Raw genomic sequence first — 27,204 nt, 5'->3', positions numbered from 1 at the left:
TGACACAATCACACACACACACGTTGACACAATCCCACACACACACACGTTGACACAATCACACACACACACGTTGACACAAACTCACACACACACGTTGACACAATCACACACACACACGTTGACACAATCACACACACACACGTTGACACAATCACACACACACACGTTGACACAAACTCACACACACACGTTGACACAATCTCACACACACACGTTGACACAATCCCACACACACACGTTGACACAATCTCACACACACACGTTGACACAATCACACACACACACGTTGACACAATCTCACACACACACGTTGACACAAACTCACACACACACGTTGACACAATCTCACACACACACGTTGACACAATCCCACACACACACGTTGACACAATCCCACACACACACGTTGACACAATCACACACACACACGTTGACACAATCTCACACACACACGTTGACACAAACTCACACACACACGTTGACACAAACTCTCACACACACACGTTGACACAACCTCACACACACAAGTTGACACAATCACACACACACACGTTGACACAATCTCACACACACACGTTGACACAATCACACACACACACGTTGACACAAACTCACACACACACGTTGACACAATCACACACACACACGTTGACACAATCACACACACACACGTTGACACAATCACACACACACACGTTGACACAAACTCACACACACAAGTTGACACAATCACACACACACACGTTGACACAAAGTCTCACACACACACGTTGACACAAACTCACACACACACACGTTGACACAATCACACACACACGTTGACACAAACTCACACACACACGTTGACACAATCTCACACACACACACGTTGACACAATCCCACACACACACGTTGACACAATCTCACACACACGTTGACACAATCACACACACACACGTTGACACAAACTCACACACACACGTTGACACAATCACACACGCACACGTTGACACAATCCCACACACACACGTTGACACAATCTCACACACACACGTTGACACAATCCCACACACACACGTTGACACAATCACACACGCACACGTTGACACAATCCCACACACACACGTTGACACAATCTCACACACACACGTTGACACAATCCCACACACACACGTTGACACAATCTCACACACACGTTGACACAATCCCACACACACACGTTGACACAATCCCACACACACACGTTGACACAATCACACACACACACGTTGACACAATCACACACACACACACGTTGACACAATCCCACACACACACGTTGACACAATCCCACACACACACGTTGACACAATCTCACACACACACGTTGACACAATCACACACACACACACGTTGACACAATCCCACACACACACACGTTGACACAATCACACACACACACACACGTTGACACAAACTCACACACACAAGTTGACACAATCACACACACACACGTTGACACAAACTCTCACACACACACGTTGACACAATCACACACACACGTTGACACAATCTCACACACACACGTTGACACAATCACACACACACACGTTGACACAATCCCACACACACACGTTGACACAATCACACACACACGTTGACACAATCTCACACACACGTTGACACAATCCCACACACACACACGTTGACACAATCTCACACACACGTTGACACAATCCCACACACACACACGTTGACACAATCCCACACACACACGTTGACACAAACTCACACACACACGTTGACACAATCACACACACACACGTTGACACAATCCCACACACACGTTGACACAATCACACACACACACGTTGACACAATCTCACACACACGTTGACACAATCCCACACACACACGTTGACACAATCCCACACACACACGTTGACACAATCTCACACACACGTTGACACAATCCCACACACACACGTTGACACAATCACACACACACACGTTGACACAATCTCACACACACACAGGGTACAGTGCACAAACAATCCTCCTCCTGCTGCCCGTGTGTACGGTCGCCTTGAGAACCAGGGAGAGAGAGAGAGTCCTGTTGGCTCACACACACACACCCTCTCCAACACACTCACCCACACTCTTACCCACACACGCACACTCTCACACTCGCACATACACACTCACGCTCTCATACACACACACACTCTTACCCACACACTCTCACGCTTTCATACACACACACTCACCCACACACTCTCACACTCTCACCCACACACTCACACTCTCACCCACACACTCACGCTCTCTAAACACACTCACCGACACTGTCACCCACACTCTCACGCTCTCACATACACTCACTCACCCACACACTCACCCACACACCCACACACTCACCCACACACCCACACTCTCACACTCTCACCCACACACTCACGCTCTCACCCACACACACACCCACACACCCACACACTCACCCACACACCCACACTCTCACACTCTCACCCACACTCTCACGTTCTCTAAACACACTCATCCACACTCTCACCCACACACTCATCCACACTTTCACCCACACACTCACCCACACACACACTCACACTCTCACCCACACACTCATCCACACTTTCACCCACACACTCACCCATACACACACTCACACTCTGACCCACACACTCATCCACACTTTCACCCACACACTCACCCACACACACACTCACACTCTCACCCACACACTCATCCACACTTTCACCCACACACTCACCCACACTCACACTCTCACCCACACACTCACGCTCTCTAAATACACTCACTCACGCTCTCACACTCACACCCACACACTCACGCTCTCACCCACACACACACCCTCTCCCACACACTCTCACACACACTCACCCACGCCCTCACACTCTCACACTCACCCACACACACACCCACACACCCACACTCTCACACTCACCCACACTCTCACACTCACCCACCCTCTTACACTCACACACACTCTCACGTTCTCACACACACACTAACCCACACACACACGCACACTCACACACACACTCTCACCCACGCCCTCACACTCTTACACTCACACACACTCTCACGTTCTCACACACACACTAACCCACACACACACCCACACTCTCACACACACTCTCACACACACACTCTCACACACACACTCTCACACACACACTCTCACACACACACTCTCACACTCACACACACACTCTCACACACACACTCTCACACACACACTGTCACCGACACTCTCACGCTCTCACACACACTCTCACACTCCTCACCCACCACTCACCCACCACTCACCGCACACCACTCACCCACCACTCACCCACCACTCACCGCACACCACTCACCCACCACTCACCGCACACCACTCACCCACCACTCACCCACCCCTCACCCAACCCTCACCCACCACTCACCCACCACTCACCCACCGCACACCACTCACCCACCACTCACCCACCACTCACCCACCACAGCTGACACCAGACAAGCCATCCTTACTCAGTAAGGTGAGACACACACGCCTCTCTGTTCCTTTCCTATAGTTTTGGGGTATTCACACTCACACACATACATACACACACATATACACACTCACACACATACACATACATACACACATATACATACACACATATACACACATATACATACACACACATAAACACACACATATGCATACACATATACATACACATATACATACACACATTTACACACACACACATAAACACACATATACACACACATTTACATACACACATATACACAAAGACAAAGATCCCCGTATAGCCTTAACAGACTGTAGGGGCAAGTGCTGTTAGCGAGCACCTATGAAGGCCGGAACGGTACACGAGGGGGTGGGTGGCCAACACCGCGCCCGACCGCCTTTGTCTCCCTAGTGGCGATGTTTACACACCGCACCAGGTACTCATTTGAGGCTGAGTCAACCAAGGGGAGGCCCAGGACCGGTTCAGATAATCGCCACCTGCGTTGGCCGTGAGCGGGAATCGAACCCGGGTCGCCGGGTTCGTAGCGCAGCGTAGCGCTGACCGCTACACCGCCGCTCCAAAGACAAATATGTACAACTCACGGATACTCACACGGGCAGGACAGAACAAATTCCTGCTTCCCAGGTTAATACCCCGCGTACACGTCGTGGTGTCTGCGTCGGATGGATGTCGTTTAGACGCGCAGGTAGGCAGGCAGGTAGCTCGGTGAGTGGGTATGAAGGTAGGTTGGTAGGCGGGTAGATAGGTCGGTAAGTGGGTATGAAGGTAGGTTGGTAGGCGGGTAGATAGGTCGGTAAGTGGGTATAAAGGTAGGTTGGTAGGCGGGTAGTTTGGTTGGTAAGTGGGTATGAAGTTAGGTTGGTAGGCAGGCAGGTAGGTCGGCGAGTGGGTATGAAGGTAGGTTGGTAGGCGGGCAGATAGGTCGGTGAGTGGGTATTAAGGTAGATGGGTAGGCGGGCAGATAGGTCGGTAAGTGGGTATAAAGTTAGGTTGGTAGGCGGGCAGATAGGTCGGTAAGTGGGTATAAAGTTAGGTTGGTAGGCGGGCAGATAGGTCGGTAAGTGGGTATAAAGGTAGGTTGGTAGGCGGGCAGATAGGTCGGTAAGTGGGTATAAAGGTAGGTTGGTAGGCGGGCAGATAGGTCGGTAAGTGGGTATGAAGGTAGGTTGGTAGGCGGGCAGATAGGTCGGTGAGTGGGTATGAAGTTAGGTTGGTAGGCAGGCAGATAGGTCGGTGAGTGGGTATTAAGGTAGATGGGTAGGCGGGCAGATAGGTCGGTAAGTGGGTATGAAGGTAGATTGGTAGGTGGGCAGATAGGTCGGTAAGTGGGTATAAAGGTAGGTTGGTAGGCAGGCAGATAGGTCGGTAAGTGGGTATAAAGGTAGGTTGGTAGGCGGGCAGATAGGTCGGTGAGTGGGTATAAAGGTAGGTTGGTAGGCGGGTAGTTTGGTTGATAAGTGGGTATGAAGGTAGGTTGGTAGGCAGGCAGATAGGTCGGTAAGTGGGTATGAAGGTAGGTTGGTAGGCGGGCAGATAGGTCGGTGAGTGGGTATGAAGGTAGGTTGGTAGGCGGGCAGATAGGTCGGTGAGTGGGTATAAAGGTAGGTTGGTAGGCAGGCAGATAGGTCGGTGAGTGGGTATAAAGGTAGGTTGGTAGGCGGGCAGATAGGTCGGTAAGTGGGTATAAAGGTAGGTTGGTAGGCAGGCAGATAGGTCGGTAAGTGGGTATGAAGGTAGGTTGGTAGGCAGGCAGATAGGTCGGTGAGTGGGTATGAAGGTAGGTTGGTAGGCGGGCAGATAGGTCGGTGAGTGGGTATAAAGGTAGGTTGGTAGGCAGGCAGATAGGTCGGTGAGTGGGTATGAAGGTAGGTTGGTAGGCAGGCAGATAGGTCGGTGAGTAGGTATAAAGGTAGGTTGGTAGGCAGGCAGATAGGTCGGTGAGTGGGTATGAAGGTAGGTTGGTAGGCGGGCAGATAGGTCGGTGAGTGGGTATGAAGGTAGGTTGGTAGGTGGGCAGATAGGTCGGTAAGTGGGTATGAAGGTAGGTTGGTAGGCAGGTAGTTTGGTTGGTAAGTGGGTATGAAGGTAGGTTGGTAGGCAGGCAGATAGGTCGGTAAGTGGGTATGAAGGTAGGTTGGTAGGCGGGCAGATAGGTCGGTGAGTGGGTATAAAGGTAGGTTGGTAGGCAGGCAGGTAAATATATTGATTGGTGGACAGGTAAATATATTGATTGGTAGAAAGGTGAATTCGTTGGTTGGGAGACATGCAGACAGATTGGTTGGAAGACAAGTGGAGAGGTTGTTAAGTTGTTGGACGAGGAGATATGTTGGTAGGTAGATAAATATTGCAGAGCGCTTTGTATTGTTTAATATGAATTCCTCTTGTTGTTTCAGCGTCACGAGGTGAGCTCGTCAACACCTTAAAGCGTCCGCTCCGTCTTCGTACAAGCCGAGATGAAGATCAGCCAGGACAAGGGCAGAGAGCTAGTTGGGGAGCTGTTCCTCGCCGACTGAGACGCCAGCTACAGATGTCCACCCGGGTACGGGAGCAGATCTACAACATTTAGTATCAAACGGTGTTTGAGAGACGACTGTTGGATTGAGTTGCTGCGGATGAATGAAAATACTTTTGTCAAGATAATCTCCATTGCTTCGTCCATCGTCTTCCTGAAGACCTGGTGGGCAGACGCCAAGATTTGGCATTCGATCCTCTTGCGTTAATTACAAAGCTCCCAAGAGCCTCCTTCCTGCTAACAAATGGAGTGAACGCCACGTCCCCTCCTCACGCCAGGAATCGTACGTTCCTATCTGATCTCAACGCGTTCCGTTTCCTCGTCAAGGAGCGTAGACCGTCAACACGAACTCCGGTCGTCCTCGCAAGCGGCTTTCGGCTCGCCGTCAGACAAAGACGGTCGCCGCATCGCACGGCGCTTTCGGATGCGCTTCTGCGGCCGTCTGGAACGCTCTTCCGATATAAGGAAGCTGCCGGAGCCGTGCACTTTCAAATCGAGATTGAAAACTCATTTCCTTAAAGTAGATTTTTCGTGCTTAGTTCGTCGTCCTTCCCCCGGAACCTCCGATTGGCGCCGCCGGCCACGTACGGCGTGAAAGAAGCAGCTCAACGTGCATACGTGCATTCAGTTACCACGACGGCCAGGTCTCCTCCCGCGAGCAGAAACCCCCCGCGGCCGGGCGATGTGCCAGGGATGAGTTGCGGGGCGAGGGGCCCGGCCGAGGATACGAAGGAGAAGCCGGGGTGGGCGCAATGGGCTGCGGCAACAGCAAAATCCTTCCCGAGCATCCGCGGGGAGAGGCCGCCGAGCACGCGGTCAAGACGGTGGAGTACACCGGCGTGTCCAAGCACGGCGGCGGCGACCTCCACGCGGTCAAGAACGGCGGCGGGCCCAAGGGTCAGACGGACCGCGTCTCGGCCGCCTCGTCGGGCGGTCAGCGGAGGAACAAGGTGGCCAAGTACCGCGCCAAGTTCGACGGCCGCGTCACCGCCAAGTACGACGTGAAGGCGCTCATCGGCCGCGGCAGCTTCAGCCGCGTGGTGCGCGTGGAGCACCGGGCGACGAGGCAGCCGTACGCCATCAAGATGATCGAGACGAAGGCGCGGGAGGGCCGCGAGGTGTGCGAGTCGGAGCTGGGCGTGCTGCGGCGGGTGCGCCACGGCAACATCGTGCAGCTCATCGAGGTGTTCGAGACGCCCGAGCGGGTCTACATGGTGATGGAGCTGGCCACGGGCGGCGAGCTCTTCGACAGGATCATCAACAAGGGCTCGTTCACCGAGGCGGACGCCACGCGCGCCCTGCAGATGATCTTGGACGGCGTGCGCTACCTGCACAGCCTGGGCATCACGCACCGCGACCTCAAGCCCGAGAACCTGCTGTACTACCACCCGGGGGTGGACTCGAAGATTCTCATCACGGACTTTGGGCTGGCGAGCTCGCGGCGCAAGGGGGACGACTGCACCATGCGCACCACGTGCGGCACGCCCGAGTACATCGCGCCCGAGGTGCTGCTCAGGAAGCCGTACACGAACGCCGTGGACATGTGGGCGCTCGGCGTCATCTCGTACATCCTGCTGAGCGGGGCCATGCCCTTCGAGGACGAGAACAGGACGAGGCTGTACCGGCTCATCCTGCGAGGGCAGTACAGCTACGCTGGGGAGGTGAGTCGCTCCGTCCGTCCGTCCGTGTGTGTGTCCGTGCGTCCAGCCGTTCATTCGGTCATTCGTATATATCCTGCGTTTGTTCAGCGCGGGGGATACCCTCTCGGCCCGCGACTTCGTTTCGCAGTCCAGTACCGGCTTCCCCGAACCGCCCGTGCAAGCGACATTTGTGTGTCCGTGTCTCTGTATGAACAAAGCACCATAGCGCGCGTTCATCGGGTTGACGAGAGCGGTGGGTGGGTGGAGTGGGGTGGCCGGTGGTGTTTTCGAGCTGGCAAAAACCCCGCGTTCGTAACGTTGACACGGTGGCTTTGACTGTCACTTGCGCGGGAGGCATCGTCGCGGTGACAGATGTGACTGGGATGGGCAGGGAGGGTGGTGGCAGTGGTGGCGCGTGTAGTTTCCCCCCCCCCGCGCCCGCTGCCAAAGGGTCAGAACTGTAATTGAAGTCTTTATTCGGCCCCAGGTAAGGACAGGGGTTCTTCCCCAGCCGTCTCTCGAATTCAGTCATCCGGTCACGTGTTCCATGCCCCGCCGGTGACCAAATCAAGGGATGGGGGTGCCCCCTGAGCTCCCGTCAGGTCTACTGGACATGTGTGAGAAAGGGCTTTATAGGTCACGCATAAACCGCGTTGCGACGTCATTTTATGTGTGTTGAAAGCGAACGACGCGGCAATCTGTTCCTCTCGACGAGCTCTACACGATGCGCTAATGAAAGTGTCAAAGTTTTGTTTCTTCTGCGCATTCGTCTTCACTGCTGCGCTTGGACATGACACGACAACAGAACGATCCGCGCCCGGTGGGTCGCGGCGTTTATGTGCGCGGTGGGACGGAGTCGCCAAATATAAATTCATTAATTACGATTTTGACTTCCGTTTATTCGGGACCCCGAGGTCCCACCATAAGGGTCAAATATTCTGATTCTGAGATCTTACAAGGCTAAGCAGGATTTGGGACCTGGATCGCACTTTGGGGATGGCTGATAACCACGTTGGGAAGACACATTTAATAATAATAATAATCCACATATGAAACTGGGTTGTTATTTATAGGCAATGGAATAATTTCTGTAATGAATATTTTCAGGGTCGCTGATTTAACTGGAGTTGGTGGGAGATAACCACAGTGATAGCTGGCTGAATGTATCCTTGACGTGGTGTTCTGGGTACAGATATATATTGCATGTCGTTTACCGGCACAGACCCGGCTGACATTAATCAGTCCACTACAGGGCTGCTACGTGGTGAGCAGAGCAGCAATGGGGCATTTCAGTAAAATCCATGGTTGTGTTGTACCGTACTTCTATGCTCCCACGTCTATGCTTCGTGCCGTCGCACTGGCCAGCGTGGTGAAGCATGGTCAAATAACCCCTACGACTCGCACGGCGTCAGAACGCCCTCATCCAGCAGTGGATGATCTCTGATTGATGATGATGGTGGCGGTGGTGGTGGCGGCGGTGGTGACGGCCACTATGGAGACGGTGCATTGAGACCGGTCGCACGTGCAGACGTGAGACGGATTGCGATGTGTGTGCGGAGAGGAATTGATCTAGCAGTGGATAAACAACGTCTCGTGATGATGTAGATGTCGGTCTTGTTTTTCTTTGTTGTTGTACAATGTTTATACATAGCTGGCACCTCAAAAGGACCGGTTTTAAGCGAGCCTGACTCTGCCGATGATGAGACACCCAATCGTAGAGGTTTCTTTGGGTCAGATCGCGTAAATATAAATAACGACACGTTTAAAAAAAAACGAAACGTTTATACTTAGATCGCGTGAATACAAATGTCGTTCAAAGACACATTCATACGACACGTTTATATTTAGGCGATCTAACCCCCCCCCCCCCCTTCTTATGGATAATATTGTTCGCGAAAGCCTCCTGCGTGTTAAACCGAGACACCGAACGTTCAACGACCGGTTCCGGAGTTTTCTTGCATCGGATCAAGTGAGCTGTAACCACGTGCTTCCCCAGAAGGCCGTGGTGGCTGATGGGATGTGGGTAAAAAAGAAAAGCATTGATATATTTCCCCCCCCCCCTGTTATCTGGAAGTGACACATTTAGGTGATGGATGGAAGAGGCCCTGTTTGCCTGCTTATTGTTCATTCAGTTAAATGTTTACGCTGGAGTCCCTAGCTAACCAGGTGACGTCTATCCGTCACGGGTTGCGTGAACGCCAGGTGAACGCCAGGTAAACATGCCAGGTAACACGCCAGGTAAACACCTGGAAATGCAACGTTAAGGGTGGGGAAGTGGAGAGAGGGTTGTGACGGTGGGGGGAGGGGGGCTAATGTTTGCATTAGGTCCTACGGCAAAGCCCATCCATCCGTCCGTCCCACGAACTCTACCAGCTCTCGAATAAAACGTCCCGAATTTTCACCTTCTTTTCAAGAATCCGGCGTGAGCGTGACGCGTGCGGGTGACGCGTTGCGGGACAGTGACGGATGAGCGTTCGAAATGGCGCGGGGCTGTGACCCCAACGCGTTTCACGCCATCCTCGCGTTTTGGTCACCAAGCCACCAACCACCTCCCCCCGCCCCCCTCGGACCCCTCCAACCTCCCCCCCCCCCACAACTTTAATCGCTCCTCGCATATTTCATGAGCGCGTGGCGAGTGACTGTGAACTAATTAATGCTTCAGTAGCGCCGCAAGCAGCTGTTGGCGTGTGGCACCGTCGTGAAGCCACGGCGACCTGTGTTCGATTCCCACCCACCGGCTATCATCATCATCGGCGATACATACTTCGGAACCGGTCCTGGATGACCCCCCCCCTTACCCCCTTCACCAACTCCGCACTGACCAGCGTGGTGAAGTATGGTCAAACGACCCCCATTGACCGACACTGCGTGGAGGGGGGGGAGGCCCCTATCCGGCCGTGCGTTTGGCAATGGGCTGCGCGTTTTTCTTCACGGGTGTACGTGACAATTCATCGCCTTTGTCGCACGTTGACGAGTTTATAAAACTGTCAAGGTTCCGGGGGCAAAGGATGCGATGCAAACATTCTTGATCTCATATTCTTGGTTCTTTCGGTAAAGTCACGTAGAAGGGAAATAATAAAATAATAAAAATAAAACATAATAAAATAAAATTAACACGACATTCTTCATCTTCTTGGTTCTTTCGGTAAAGTCACGTAGAATGGAAATAATAAAATAATAAAAAAATAAAAACATAATAAAATAATTCTCACGACGTTTCGGCCACAACGCAAGCAGCTGTCCTCAGGTGAAGAACAGGTCTGTCGATAAGATAGAGTCTGAAATCGACAGACCTGTTCTTCACCTGAGGACGGCTGCTTGCGTTGTGGCCGAAACGTCGTGAGAATAATTGTATTAAGTTTTATTTTTATTATTTTATTATTTCCATTCTACGTGACTTTACCGAAAGAACCAAGAAGATGAATCCCTGCAGTCGCGGAAGCTTTAAATCGAAATTTAAAACCGTCGTAGTTTTTGTTGTCGTCGTAATGTTTGGTTTTACACAGTTGCTGAAGCACCCAGGCCCAAAGGCTCAACACATCAAGCGGCCAGCAACAAACGGCACTATCACAGTTTGTCGGAGATGAGAGAGCGTAACACGTTTTACGAACGTCAGCAAGGTTGTTATTATTCTAATTCTTCTAAGGGCTTGGGCGGAAAGAGACGATGATGGGAGCAGGGAATTCCACAGTGGAGCCGTGCGGGGCAAGAAGCAGAACGATTATTCTGGTGACCTGCAGTGTGGTGAGTAGGGTAGGTGAGTCAGTGAGTGTGTTGTGACCTCCTGGGCCTCCCCTAGGTCGGCTCAGCCTCACATGAGTACCTGGCGTGCTGTGTAAACATCGCTACTAGGGAGACAAAGGCGGCCGGGCGTGGTGCTGGCCACCCACCCCCTCGTGTGCCGTGCCGGCCTTCATAGTTGCTACTCGCTAACAGCACTTGCCCCAAAACTGTCTGTTAAAGGCTATCCGGGGGACCTTTGTCTTCCTTGTGACCTTGCAGCGTGGCGAGTGGATGAGTGAATGTGTTGTTGTGACCTGCATGCATTACGGCGGCTGATTGTGTGTGCGAGTGAATGGGTGGGTCGGTGAGTGGGTGGGTGGGTGCGTGTCGTGACCTTCCGATTGGCCAACAGCAGCGTTACCCGTCTCTACTGCTGGTGCATCAGGTGTTGGTGGTGGTGGCGGGGCGGGAGATGGGGAACGGACTCGAACCTGGGTCAACTGGTCCCGTGCCGCACTATAACCATTACGCCAGTGTTGCAGTTTCCTTTGAACTCTTCAGCCAGCGTCAGCCTTGGCTAGGAGTCGAACCTGGGCGGCCGGGTTCCCGCGGCGCGAAGCGGAGAAGCCACACGGGGTGGATTCTGCGATGAGCTGCGATGAATCAGTAATTCTGTCAAGCAACCCACAACCGCTCGACACAGAAGCGCGCGGAGCTGCAGTCGTGGTGGCGGCCGTGGCGGTGGAGGCAAGGATTGGTATTTCGAAACAAAGCGACGACGGCGATGCCCTGCAGAAAGAGACCCTTTGTGTCCGGGAGTCTTGTGTGACGTCTGTCCAACGTAATGCATACCATCGCGTGTGTCGTCGCTACTTATAGTTCTCAAACAAAAAAAATAACAAAACCACCACCACCACCACCTCCCCCCCCCCTCCTCCTGGCTTTTAACTCGCGAACTCGATTGTGGCTATCATGCTGGGGGACACACAGAGACACAGACGACACACAGACGAGACACGCACACACGAGTGGAAACAGCCGGTTACTTTCTTTGGCTTAATTCTCACGCTAAATATATAACAGCACGGCAAATATAAATGTGTCGTTAATCCTGCCACCACCCGACATGGCCAATCAGTAAGGTTTGTCACGTAAGCAAAACCTGCCAATTCGTTACTAGTACAGCACACTGGTGTTGTGGGTTTACTCTGTGCTGAACTAGTGACGAATTTGCACGTTTTATTTACTTGACACATCTTACTAATTGGTTGTGTCGGGTGGTGGCGGGTTTAACGACACATTTATATTCACGCGATTTAACCCAAAAAAAACCTCTTATGGATAATATTGGTCACGTGTTAAATAGTCTTATAGAGTGCCTTTGATCAAGGCGAGCTATTCATAATAAGTAATATTTAAAAATACTTTTTTTTAAACACGCTGTAATGAAATGTACCCTACTCGTAATGGCAGAACTCCACGACTCCAGGAAGTGGCCCCGAAGCTTGCCATAACGTAAGGGGCCGTGGTGATTTACAGCCAACGTCAGTTGAGAGTGGACAATTAGACCCAAGCCGAAACATAACATATTACAAAGATGGTAAAAAAAAAAATATGATAGAATATTGTCATCAGTATGACATAAGTATACCAAGTTTGCAGTCGATACCACATTGGGAAGTGGGTTAAAATTGAGTTACAATATTTGAGGATACAACAACAACAGACAGAGTGAGTTAAATAAAAGCGTGTAATAATGACAATAAATACGTCACAGCCACTTAGTCATTCCACTGCTGGATGAAGGGCATCCCATGTTGCCGTGGTGGGCACCCCCCCCCCCCCCCTCTGTACTTCACCGCGCGGCAGAGGTCGCAAACGGGTTTTGATTCCTTACCCGTACCCGTACCCGGCCACACCAGGGTCGCAAACGGGTACCCGTACCCTACCCGTACCCGGCCGGGTACGGGTAGGGTACGGGTACCGGGTACCTGATTGCGACCTCTGGATGAAGCCATGTTGCAGGCGCGGGTGGGTTGATTCTAGGAACTTGAATTGTGAGAAGAGACAAGACGTTGGGAAATGAGTGACAAACGGTGACTCACCAGTGACTCACGGCCTACCCGTACCCGTACCCGGCCGCACCAGGGTCGCAAACGGGTACCCGTACCCTACCCGTACCCGGCCGGGTACGGGTAGGGTACGGGTACCGGGTACCTGATTGCGACCTCTGGATGAAGCCATGTTGCAGGCGCGGGTGGGTCGATTCTAGGAACTTGAATTGTGAGAAGAGACAAGACGTTGGGAAATTAGTGACAAACGGTGACTCACCAGTGACTCACGGCCTACCCGTACCCGTACCCGGCCGCACCAGGGTCGCAAACGGGTACCCGTACCCGGCCGGGTACGGGTAGCCGGATATCGGGTAGGGTACGGGTATCGGGTACCCGGTTGCGACCTCTGCCGTGCGGGTCGGTGCGAGGTTAGGTTGAAGGAGGGGGAAGCATAGACGGCGGTGGGAGCATTGGAGTACGGTACAACAATGTATTCCGCTGCATTGCCATCTTCTGCATGCAACGTCGCGCCCCGTTTGCAACCTATAGCAACCTGTTATTTCTACCCACGTGACTTTACCGAAGGAACCAAAGGGTCTAGAGCAACCTGTGTGTGTGTTTGGTGGTGCTGGTTACCCACACCCACCCCCTCGTGTGCCGTGTCGGCCTTCATAGGGTGCTGCTCGCTAACAGCTCTGGTCCCAAACGTCTATTGAGGCTTTACGGGGGTGGATCTTTGTTCTTATCTTTGATGTTCGCCTATCCAAGCACAATAGCCACCCTCAAGCCCTGCTTATCTTTCAAGATCTGATGAGTTATCCGGTGGCAATTGGGGTGATTTGGTCGGAAGACAACGGCACATGCGGTCACGTCGTTAGTGTGAATTGCTCGTTATTGATTCTCAGGCGCACAAGTCCACGCATGTGCTACGGGCGGTGTGAGTACTGATGGCGTGGCACGCCTGGTGGATTATTAACAATTTTTTTTACACATTAGCAGTCAGACAGTTCGGCGGACGTGATGTCAAAAATACAGACAGAATGGAAACGTCACTTTTCAGCAGCCAACTGCGAATGCAATGCCCTCTCTAGATGGAAATCTCTTTAAAAAAGGGCCCTCCTGTACTTTAACAATAATTTTTTTTTGTATTTTCGCTGATAAATATCAAATAAAATACCAATTTGTGGGGTCTCCCATTGCCTCCCCCTGCCCATCTCCCCCCCCCCGCCCCGCTTTGGAGCGTTGGATCTGCCACTGATCAGAGTTGTTAAAAATAGCACAATTAATAAAAAACGAACTCGGGAAAACACATCCGTCAATAACAACACAGTGGGCTTAAAAGAAAATATTAAAACGTAATAGGCGACATTCCGGGCAATGACCCTTCATACGTAGAACACAGCAAGGGAGGCGAGTTTGCATGTACGTCTGTGTGTGTGTGTGTTGAACTTCTTTCGCGCCGTGCGTAGCCGACCATGCGAAGCGGAGGTGCGGGAGCAGGGAGATGGAGCGCACACAAAGGGGGTTGGAACGGTGCCCGTAACACAGTTGTGTTTGGTTTTGATCAAACGTCGAAATGTAGCAGGGCCCTCTTGAAAACGACAATTGCCAGTAATTATAATTATTATCACGGCAATGTTATTGTTGTTATTATCATTGTGTTACTGTCCTCTTATCACGGGCAAAAAAACCCCAAGAGCCGTTCTTCTGGCTTTTAACCGGCCATACAAAACCCCCAATGCCGTTGTTCCCACACACGAGAGTTGGCGAAACCGGCGGTTAATTTGTAACCGCGTGCTCGGGACATTTCCTCGGATGGGAAACTTCACCGGTACAGGGGGAAAGGCGGTAGGGGGGAGAAAGGGGCCCGTGGTGGGGATAAAAAAAAACCTCATCAACCAAAGGCCGCGTTGCACCGTGGCCCCCCCAACCCAGACGGACGTGGGCCCCGATTTGTACGCGGTGGCCACGGGATCGTGCGTTCTGCTCCGAGCGAGACCTTTGACCCTCTCCTTGCCGTCCTGTCGACGGCCTCGTTGGGTTCGGCCAAAGGGGACGATCCCCCCCCCCCCCCCTAATGAGAATTGAACGTCTGGTGCTTTTTCCCCGACCAATATTGTTCACAACGAAGGTTTTTTTTGAGTAAGAAACGTCGCACTCAGTTGTACATTTCGTGGGTTTATTCGTCATCGCACCGGTGTGCTGAAGTAGTCGCTAATTGCCACGTTTTGCTCACGTGACAAATCTAACTAATTGGCTGTGTTGGTGGTGGGTCAACGACACATTGGTGTATTTACGCGATCTAACCCAGCAAAAAACCTTTATCCTGCTCGTGTAGACCCAAGCATGTCCAAGCCGCTCCAGAGTTTGTGGCTCGCGAAAACAAATGCTGCCGGAGAGCGTTCGTCTGCTACTGTTGGATAGCGTTCATCTGGAAAGCCAAGAGGCGTCCATTGACCGAAGCGTGCATTTTATAATCGCGCGTGGAGGCACACGGAAAAGTTCTGCGTCTCTTTGCGTTGCCCGTAATGCTTCGCGCACAACGCACGGCGAGTTTGTGGCACAAAAGTTTGGGGGGCTTCGGCTCGCAGGAGGAGGTGGTGGAGGTGGTTGGTGGTGGTGGTGGTGGTGGTGAATGATCGCCCACCGCATCACACAGCAGACATCACACCATTCTCGCTGGGCCCAGCGCATTCCTGCCCGCGTTACCGTGGCGACCTTCTCGTGAACTCCGCCGCCCCCACCCCTCGGTTACCCGTGGCGACTGACGCTGCCGATGGAGGGGCTGGGAGAGCGACGGAGGGGGGTTGAGGGGCAGCGGCCAAGGGGAGGAAATCTCTTCAAAGAGGGAACGAAGCCACCAAACAAAATACTTCACGGGCGACCCAACGAGGCTGCGAGTCGCGGGGTGCAGGCGGTGCAATGGAACCTACGGGCCGGCCGGGCTACGAAGAGGGGAGGGCAAGTTGGGCGAGGAGGGCCCAGATTTTCTCTCTTTTTTCTTTCACCAGGGCCCATGCCAAGCTCGCTGTTAGGCCCCTGACTGTGCGTCACGGTGCTGTCTGAAGTTTCGCTGGCAGCGGCGGTGTCGCGGTTCGCGGCGCTGCGCTTCGAACCCGGCGGCCCGAGTTCGATTCCCGCTCGCGGCCATTAACACCGGTGACGAATATCTGAACCGGTCCTGGGCCTCCCCTAGGTCGACCCGGCCTCGAATGGGCACCTGGTGCGGTGCGTAAACATCGCCACTGGGGAGACAAAGGCGGCCAAGCGTGGTGCTGGCCATCCACCCCCTCGTGTTTCCGCTCCGGCCTTCATAGGTGCTCGCTAACAGCACTTGCTTTAACAGTCTGTTAAGGCTACACGGGGGATCTTTATCTTTGTGTTAGGTTCTGGTGCAACACTAGTGACAGATATCTGAACCGGTGCTGGACCTCCGCTAGGTCGACTCAGCCTTAAATGAGTATCTGCTGCGGTGTGTAAACATCGCCACTGGGGAGACAAAGGCGGCCGGGCGTGGTGCTGCCCCCCCCCCCCCCTCCTCACATGGCAATCCTTCCCCGGGCCTCCAGGAACACCTCCTGGGGTGGTGTGGCCACAGAACCTGGTCGCCTTTGTCTCACCGGTGCCGATGGTAACGCACCATCACCAGGTTTCTCATTTACGGCTGAGTCAACCAAGGGGAGGCCCAGCGCCAGGTCTCACATGGTGCTCGCCACCGATGTTCGGCCATGGTCGGGAATTTAACTCGGGTGGTGGGGTCACTGATCGAAGAGCGGCCGGTTATTGACGATGACGATGATGATGGTGATGATGTTGGTGATGATGATGGTGGTGGTGGTGATGGTGGTGACGACGATGATGATGATGATGTTGTTGGTGATGATTGTGGTGATGATGGTGGTGGTGATGATGGTGGTGACGACGATGATGATGATGATGTTGTTGGTGATGATGGTGGTGATGATGGTGGTGGTGATGGTGGTGGTGACGATGATGATGATGATGTTGTTGGTGATGGTGGTGGTGATGGTGGTGGTGACAACGATGATGATGATGTTGTTGGTGATGATGGTGGTGGTGATGTTGGTGGTGACGATGATGTTGTTGGTGATGATGATGGTGATGATGATGATGTTGATGGTGATGGTGACGATGATGTTGGTGATGATGATGGTGATGATGATGATGTTGTTGGTGATGATGGTGGTGGTGATGTTGGTGGTAACGATGATGATGTTGTTGGTGATGATGATTGTGGTGACGATGATGATGTTGTTGGTGATGATGGTGGTGGTGATGGTGGTGATGGTGGTGGTGACGATGATGATGATGATGTTGTTGGTGATGATGATGGTGGTGACGATGATGATGATGTTGGTGACGATGATGTTGTTGATGATGATGATGGTGGTATAACCGTGTGGGAGCTCAGATGGCGCGTGACCCTTGCTGACCTCCCCGTGGCCGAGCGCATGGCTTCCTCGTTCGCGTGCGCCCGCTCGCCTCCTCACGCAGCGTAGGCCACCCCGCTCGGGACAGTGCGAGGTGATCGCAATGCCTCAGCTATTTGGCATGGAATGAGAAGATAGGAGGAGGAGGAGGAGGGGGGGGAGAATCGGAGTGGGGGTGGAGAAGCGAGTTGCGACCCGTAACGGAGCTAAATATGTTATGGAACGATTGGAAAAGCGGGCATGGCCACGTAATAACATTAAAACACACACACACAAGACAAAGTTCCCCCGTGTAGCCTTAACAGACTGTTGGGGCAAGTGCTGTTAGCGAGCAGCACCTATAAAGGGGTGGGTGGGCCAGCACCACGCCCGGCCGCCTTTGTCTCCCCAGTGGCGATGTTTAGGCACCGCACCAGGTACTCATTATTGGCCGAGTCGACCTAGGGCAGACCCATGATCAAGTTTAGATGACCGTCGCTGCTGTTGGGTGGCCGTGTGCGGGAATCGAAATCGGATCTTTGCCCGGTTCGTCGCGCGGCGTGCTAACCGCTGCACTGCCGCAAAAACACACACACACACAATCAAACGCTCGTGCACACGCGCTCGCGGGCACACACGAGTGTGCACTTGCAAAGTTCGCTAAAGTGTGGCCAAGGCCAACGAGAGCGGCCCTCGAACGTTACAGTCGCCGCTTGGCGGCGTCGGCTTCCTCGTTCATCGTACCCAGGTGCAGCGAGTACGTTTGTACGTTGAACTTCTTTCGCGCCGTACGTAACCAACCGTGCCAATGGGAGGTGCGGGGGGAAGGACAACGGCACTTAACACACAAATCAGTTTGAAAAGAAATTAGTTTACCAATCTCGGTGATAATATAAAAGTGCATCGCTCCAAGTCGCTTCCTAATATCGGAAGGAGAGAGCGTTCCAGACGGCCCGCGAAGCGCATCTGAAGGCGCCGCGCGATGATGCGGTGACCGCCGCCTTTGTTCGATGGGTCAGCCAAAAGCCGCCGTCGCCGCTACTGCTGCGAGGGACGAACGCCGCAGGACAACCCACGGGGTCCCAGCGTGCACATCAACACACGGCCCCCTTTTCATCAAGAATCCACTGCTAAGTGAGTGGCCTCCCCGCGCCGCGCCGGCCCTGCACCACGCTTTTGTCGCTGCCGGTTCTCACCGAACGTTCTCCGGGTTCAGAGATCGACTGGAGTGTGTGGCACGTGATAAAGATGCCCCGTATAGCCTTAACAGGCTGTAGGGGCAAGTGCTGTTCACCCACCACTCACCGCACACCACTCATCCACCACTCACCGCACACCACTCACTCCCCCCTAACCCACCCCTCTCTCACCACTCACCCACCACTCACTCACCCACCACTCACTCACCACTCACCACACACCACTCACCCACCACTCACCCACCACTCACCCACCACTCACCCACCACTCACCCACCACAGCTGACAGCAGACAAGCCATCCTTACTCAGTAAGGTGAGACACACGCCTCTCTGTTGCTCTCCTATAGTTTTTGGGTATTCACACTCACGCACACACGTACACACTCATACACATACACACACATACACACATATATACATACACACATACACACACATATATACACACACACATATACACAAATCCCCCGTATAGCCTAACAGACTGTAGGGGCAAGTGCCGATAGCGAGCACCTATGAAGGCCGGAACGGTACACGAGGGGGTGGGTGGCCAGCACCACGCCCGACCGCCTTTGTCTCCCCAGTGGCGATGTTTACACACCGCACCAGGTACTCATTTAAGGCTGAGTCGACCTAGGGGAGGCCCAGGACCGGTTCAGATCATCGTCACTGGTGTTGGCCGTGAGCGGGAATCGAACCCGGGTCGCCAGGTTCGTAGCGCAGCGTGGCGCTAACCGCTGCACCACCGCTCCCCCACGTGACGGGCAGTAAGGCACGGTCATCTTGAAAGCTCTACTGGATGCGTTGTGCCGGGCGCGCGGATATTTGTCGGGTCGCTGGCCCACACACGGACCCGGCTGAAATCAAGCCCCGATTCTGGAGGCTACGTGGTGGGCAGCAGAGGACTGCACAGCAAAACGCGTCGTTGTACCACACTCCTATGCTCCCCCACCGCGTTCGCCAACCGCGCAGCGACGCGCACGTCCACGCTGGCAGGGGCAGCTGCTCATCCAGCAGCGGATTGAGCCGCACGCACGCACGGACGGCGGCCCGTACAGGCCACCCCCCGGGACAGCGAAGCCTCGGCCCAGGCGATCAAACGGCAGCGCGTGTAACCCTAACCGCTAAACACTGTCGGACGCGTACGTCGCACGAAGCCGATAACTTATTGCCGTGGCACGACAAAGGCCGCCCTTTTACTGTCGACCTCAATGGCTGGCAGCGAGCGCCCCACCGCTCTTTCGGCGCCTGTTCATTCCCCCCGGGCCGCCCCGTTATTAGCGGCACGCCGAGCCGCCAGCAGCCCGCGTTGCCATCGCCCGCCCGCCGGAGACGAAGCCACGCGGGTTGAAGGGGAGAAGGAGGAGGAGGCGGAGGAGGAGGAGCAGGGTCGCTCCCCCTGATGAACCGGGGCCGGCACCCGGTTCGTGAGAAGCGGTGCAAGTGTCGGTGCCCGCCGGTCAGGCTGCACTGGGCCGAGTGCGCGGCAACCCGGGCGGCCGCGTGGCTACGATCTCGGCGGGCGTGAGCGGCCTCCGTTCGTTGTTTGCGGGGAGCTGCGGTGATTTTTTTTTTAAGCAGCCGAGATGCTCTCGGGAGCGGTCGTGACCTCGCGGGGTCAACGTGGACGAGGGGACTCGTGGGCGCTGGCGATTTTATCGACGCGTCGTCGGTCAGGGCGGTGTGCTTCTGTCGCCGTTGTTGAAGGCGGAAATGTACAAACACGATAGATTTTGGCTTGGGCGAATGTAACCCAAATTTAAATGTGTAAGCAAAATTACGGCTGCTTCCCAATGGCTGTGGAAGTGCGCAGCACCAGAACCGTTCCCCTGTCGGTTCGAGTGAGCGCGGCTGTGAGGTTTGACGGTGGCTAACAAGGCGGCGTGACCGGCACGTCTAATTGACGGTTCATCAACGTGAGCGGGCCTGGGCAGGACACGTCGCTCAACGGGATGATGATGATGATGATGGACGACGATGTTCTTGAAGGGCTAGAAAGCATAACATCTGAAGCAAATGGAGATGAGTACGTTTATAGCTATGAAAATTCAAAAATATATTGACGTCACCTTTTTTGGGCCGTCAAAATTCAATTATAATAAGTCGTTAATTGTTGGGCAGGACTCGTTGTGAGATAGGGATGGTGGCCAATTCTTAAGAATTCGGATGGAATGGCAGCCAAGAAATAATGGAAATTGCATGAAATCACGTCCATCAAGGGGAGATGGAACGATTATATCAGCTCGTGCGCAGATGCTAGGTGGATGCTTACATTGCAGACTCGTGAGAGATGGTGGAGGCTTGGGAAGGCCTTCATCCAGCAGTGGATTGTCCACGGCCGATTATAGTGATGATGACCGTAAGCGTGGAAACCAATTTCAGCTGTTGCATCGATGCATCGTTGTTACGTGCTTAATTATATCAAACAACCCAAAGCAGTCAGATCGTGGCGTTACGAATTACATCTTAGGGTCAGGCTGTACGTTTGTATGTTGAACTTCTTTCGCACCGTACGTAGCCAACCGTGCTAATCGAGGGTGCTGGGGAAAGACAACAATCTTATCGCAAAGAGCAGTTCTGAAGAAATTAGTTTTCAACGCAGATCATTCAAAAGTGCATAGCTCCAGTGGCTTCCTAATATCGGGAGGGAGAGCGTTCCAGACGGCCGCAGGAGGGCATCTGAAAGCGCCGCGCGGTGATGCGGTGACCACGTTCTTTGGTTCGATGGCTGAGCCAAAAGCCGCCGCCGCTGCGAGGATGACCGGAGTTCACGTGACGATGGCTTACGGCTCATTGCCGAGATCAGCGAGCTGTCGTGGTTCATTTGTGGCGAGCACCTTGCTATGCTTGATCCTTAATTGTTTGTTTCTTCACCATTATATCGCGTAGCTATCGAACACGCGAGTATCAAACATAGCAACAAATATATTGAAAAAAAGATAAGCTGTTCTAAAGAAATTACTTTTCACTGGAAAAGTTGCAAATGGAATGCGCCGATTTGCTGACGTGGCGGCAATAATTAACGACGCGACCGAACCGTACATAATTTAATCACCGTCATCATCGTCGTCATCAGACCGAGTCCATTACACACTTGGCACAAAGGAATATAGTCCACGAGCCCAGATCGCATATCTCACTCGTCGCTACCATCGCTTCGGCGTTTCCAATTTCATGATGTGGCCAATAACAGTGAATGATGCGATACCCACTTGATGGACCAGGTAAGGCCCACCGAGCAATGGTATCGGCATCACAGGATCGAATAGCTCTGATCCTGGCTACCCACGGACCGATAGGAATACATCCATCGCCGTCTCGCTATCAGATGAATATTCACGATTCGGAATGGGGGTCTCAATTCGATCAAAGATTTAGATTGCTTTTTAATATTTTTTTATACCATTGTGGATTACGTAGCGGCCTCTAGTGGCCGCAGGGCTTACTTGACCCGATTCCGCGCGGTGAAAAGAAAATACGGCCAAAGATGAAGTCGATTCCCACGCGCGTGTCGTGAGCTTAAGAACTGATATGAATCGAACGACCGATAAGCTGGCTGCAAACCCACTGACAAACTCCATGCGTGCACGCATCACTGGTTTTCGAATCCCGTCATCTATTTACGTACCACCCTGCCTTTTGCTCGTTAACCCCTTGATCCACTGGCTCAGAAATGGCTTATCGGTACCAACCAGGGTGCTAAATGTCCACAATGATTTTATCCGAGCCCTGTATCTGTAGATTACAATTGTGTATGATGGCAAGGTCATCGTGGTAGCTTTGTATGTTAAACATGTTTACAGAAGGCCATTGTAGATTGCGCATTATCGAGATTAACGTTTTGACAAAGAAAAATAGAACTTGATGTGAAGTCTACGGTGGACATAATGCCCTCGGTGGACATAATGCCCACGGTGGACATAATGCCCTGGGTTGACATAATGCCCACGGTGGACATAATGCCCACGGTGGACATAATGCCCACGGTGGACATAATGCCCACGGTGGACATAATGCCCACGGTGGACATAATGCCCTGGGTTGACATAATGCCCTCGGTGGACATAATGCCCACGGTGGACATAATGCCCACGGTGGACATAATGCCCACGGTGGACATAATGCCCTGGGTTGACATAATGCCCACGGTGGACATAATGCCCACGGTGGACATAATGCCCACGGTGGACATAATGCCCACGGTGGACATAATACCCACGGTGGACATAATGCCCACGGTGGACATAATGCCCACGGTGGACATAATGCCCACGGTGGACATAATGCCCTGGGTTGACATAATGCCCTCGGTGGACATAATGCCCACGGTGGACATAATGCCCTGGGTTGACATAATGCCCACGGTGGACATAATGCCCACGGTGGACATAATGCCCTGGGTTGACATAATGCCCACGGTGGACATAATGCCCACGGTGGACATAATGCCCACGGTGGACATAATGCCCACGGTGGACATAATGCCCACGGTGGACATAATGCCCTGGGTTGACATAATGCCCAAAGTGGACATAATGCCCACGGTGGACATAATGCCCACGGTGGACATAATGCCCACGGTGGACATAATGCCCTGGGTTGACATAATGCCCAAAGTGGACATAATGCCCACGGTGGACATAATGCCCTGGGTTGACATAATGCCCACGGTGGACATAATGCCCACGGTGGACATAATGCCCACGGTGGACATAATGCCCACGGTGGACATAATGCCCACGGTGGACATAATGCCCAAAGTGGACATAATGCCCACGGTGGACATAATGCCCACGGTGGACATAATGCCCACGGTGGACATAATGCCCAAAGTGGACATAATGCCCACGGTGGACATAATGCCCACGGTGGACATAATGCCCACGGTGGACATAATGCCCAAAGTGGACATAATGCCCACGGTGGACATAATGCCCAAAGTGGACATAATGCCCACGGTGGACATAATGCCCACGGTGGACATAATGCCCACGGTGGACATAATGCCCACGGTGGACATAATGCCCTGGGTGGACATAATGCCCACGGTGGACATAATGCCCACGGTGGACATAATGCCCACGGTGGACATAATGCCCACGGTGGACATAATGCCCAAAGTGGACATAATGCCCACGGTGGACATAATGCCCACGGTGGACATAATGCCCACGGTGGACATAATGCCCACGGTGGACATAATGCCCACGGTGGACATAATGCCCACGGTGGACATAATGCCCACGGTGGACATAATGCCCTCGGTGGACATAATGCCCACGGTGGACATAATGCCCACGGTGGACATAATGCCCTCGGTGGACATAATGCCCACGGTGGACATAATGCCCTGGGTGGACATAATGCCCTCGGTGGACATAATGCCCTCGGTGGACATAATGCCCTGGGTGGACATAATGCCCTGGGTGGACATAATGCCCTGGGTGGACACTAGTAGCATTTTCCACCCCGGATGGTACTGACCAACCCCTCCGCCCCCCCCCCCCCCCCTTGGCTCATGGGCCATGTCGGCTACAGGTCAAGGGTTAGCCGACACAAAAAGCGCCTGACTCTTGGGTGACTGAGACTGCAATTAGAAAAGAAGAAAACCAAAAAGCCCTCTTTGAATTCCTTTCTCTGTTGCTCATCAATCGGAAATTCGCGACCATCGTCGAGCTCACCACGACGTCGAACTTGGCTAGGGGAGCCGGAGGGGCTCTCTTAACTCGACAGGCAGTAAGTAGGCCCCGGGGGCTGAGCTTTGTACGGCACGGCCCCGCGTCGCTTGTGGATAGACCGAACTCGGCAGTCAAAAACCCGGTGGGGGCCCACGAAATAAAACAGATGGCACGGACAGAGCAGTCCACCGCCAAGTACGTTGATGACCCAACGTCCCAGCTCGCTTTTCTGAACTCGCGATGGCAATGGGGGGGGGGGGGGGGGGGGTGGGGGGGTGGGGGGTGGGGGAGCCCCCCAACAATAAAGCAAGGTTGTGGCACACGAAATTGCAATTCGACTCAATTATTTCTCGCCGCCCTCACCGGGAGACGGCATTAATATCGTGCCGGCGATCCGCCCGGGCGGGCCAGGATCCCGTCGTCTCGTGAATTAATTGCGCTTTCGAGACGAGCGCTGACAGCGAGTCGAACACAGCAAGGGTGGGTGGGGGGGCAGGGCAGCTGACGGGGGGGCGCGGGGGTGAGTGCGACATCCGGACGGCACGTTGCGTGCAAGCGATACACTTTTGCTCGCATTTTTGCACGTGTTGACGGCTCGCTGGGTTCAGTCGCGTGTCTGCGTGCGTGCGTGTCTGCGTGCGTGCGTGTCTGCGTGCATGCGTGTCTGCGTGCGTGTCTGCGTGCGTGTCTGCGTTCGTGCACATCCTTTTTTCGATGGGGAGCGGCGGTGCTGCGGTTCAGCGCACTGCGAACCCGGCGAGCCGAGTTCGATTCCCGCTCGCGGCCACCAAAGCCAGGGACGATTATCCGAAGCGGTCCTGGGCGTCCCCTAGGTCGACTCGGCCTCAAATTAGTACCTGGTGCGGTGTGTACACATCGTCACTGGGGGAGACAAAGGCGGTCGGGCGTGGTGCTGGCCACCCACCCCCTCGTGTGCCGTGGCGGCCCTCATACGCGCTCAGTAACAGCACTTGCCCCGACAGTCTGTTGATGCTATACGGGGAACCTTTGCCTTCGTGTCATTTTGATGGCCTTAGACAGACAGTTTGGTTTTTAGGATTTTTCCCTAGAGGCCCTGACCTTATCTTAAGGCCACAGCAGTGAGCTGGCAAGAGAGAGAGAGAGAGAAAGAAAAAGACGCATTTGGCAAATGTTTCCAGAGAAAACTAGTCTCATTCTTCTCTGTGCCTCGCGAGGAACTCATCGGAGAGACACGTCACAATCAGAACATTCAGTCGCACCGGAGGAATCCGACGAGTTATAAAGCTCCTTTTCACTTGCAGTTAACAACAATAATTGGGGGTTGAGTTTTTTTTTTGGACATAAACGTTTCTGATTTTATAATATTTTTGAGGACTCTTTCTGATCTCTTCGGAATTTTCGGATCATTGCCGTCATGTCCTAACGTGAAATGTGTTCGTGCTAAAGATGCTTACGTCACCCGATGCCACGTGACGTCCTCAGTCATAATAAACGCAAAAGGTGATTTCTAGACAGCGAGTGGAGCGATTGTGACTGCAAGATCGGTCCAAGGCCTATCGTGCCTTCCTTGTATGTCTCGTGACATCACAAGACTGCGTGCATGATGCACAACAGTCCAGTTTGATCACGTCAGCCTATCGCCGTAATCATCACGGAGCGGAGTGGTGGCGCTGTAGTTAGCGCACTGCGCTATGAACATGGCCACCTGAGTTTGATTCGCAGCCACGGCCAACATCATTGGCGAAGTGATATCTGAACCTGTCCTGACCAGCGTGGTGAAGTATGGTCAAACAACCTGAAGGCACCCCAATGCGGCATTGGGGTGCCTTCATCCAGCTGTGCATTGACAAAGGCCAAATATTTTTACGAACAATCATCATCCCTCTTCGGTTGATAAAATAAGCACCGCCTTGTGAGAATATATTTCAAGTAAAATGCTCTTCGCCAAGTCGCCAACGGCCGCACAGAAAACCATCGCGATGTTACGTTTTGTTCCGCATTTAATTTGCCCAAATTCCAGCGCCGAGAATTTAAATATCGGCGAGGCCGTCGTGTGACCAGACCAGGCCTCGCTCGCTGCCGTGTGCGGAAGTGCTGCCCTCTTGTTATTTGTGGACCAGAGTGGGTCACTCGAAGAAGGGATCTCGGTGGTAGCTCTGTGATGTACGCTTCCGCGAGTCCGTGTCGCGCCGCTCTCCCAGCGGTCCGAAAAGTTACGCTTCGGCCTCGCGGCGCCAATGGCATAATCGATGGCATAATCGATTGCGTAATCGATGGCATAATCGATGGCATAATCGATGGCATAATCGATGGCGTAATCGATGGCATAATCGATGGCATAATCGATGGCATAATCAGGATTGCAATGAACCTGCAGTGGAAAAACTGAAAGCCCCGAATTTGGTAAAAGTTCTAGATTTGAAGCTTTCGTGACTGCAAGTATTCACATTCTTAGGTTTTTT

The 27,204-nt window shown here is 53.2% G+C and overlaps 1 protein-coding gene across 1 annotated transcript in view; it reads left to right on the top strand.

Moving 5' to 3' along the window:
• Positions 1-27,204, top strand: part of LOC144949662 (serine/threonine-protein kinase H1-like) — a 58,999-nt gene that overhangs the window by 12,942 nt on the left and 18,853 nt on the right. Inside the window, exon 2 of the mRNA XM_078879652.1 lies at positions 5,916-7,695. Coding sequence (XP_078735778.1) covers positions 6,787-7,695 — 909 coding nt within the window. The 5' untranslated portion in view covers positions 5,916-6,786. The remainder of the gene's footprint in view (positions 1-5,915; positions 7,696-27,204) is intronic.

Source organism: Lampetra fluviatilis, chromosome 54 (assembly GCF_964198595.1).
Source record: "Lampetra fluviatilis chromosome 54, kcLamFluv1.1, whole genome shotgun sequence".
In the NCBI taxonomy this organism is placed as follows: Eukaryota; Metazoa; Chordata; class Hyperoartia; order Petromyzontiformes; family Petromyzontidae; genus Lampetra; species Lampetra fluviatilis.
Note: the sequence above shows the minus strand (reverse complement) of the source record. Positions and strands in the feature narration are given on the sequence as shown.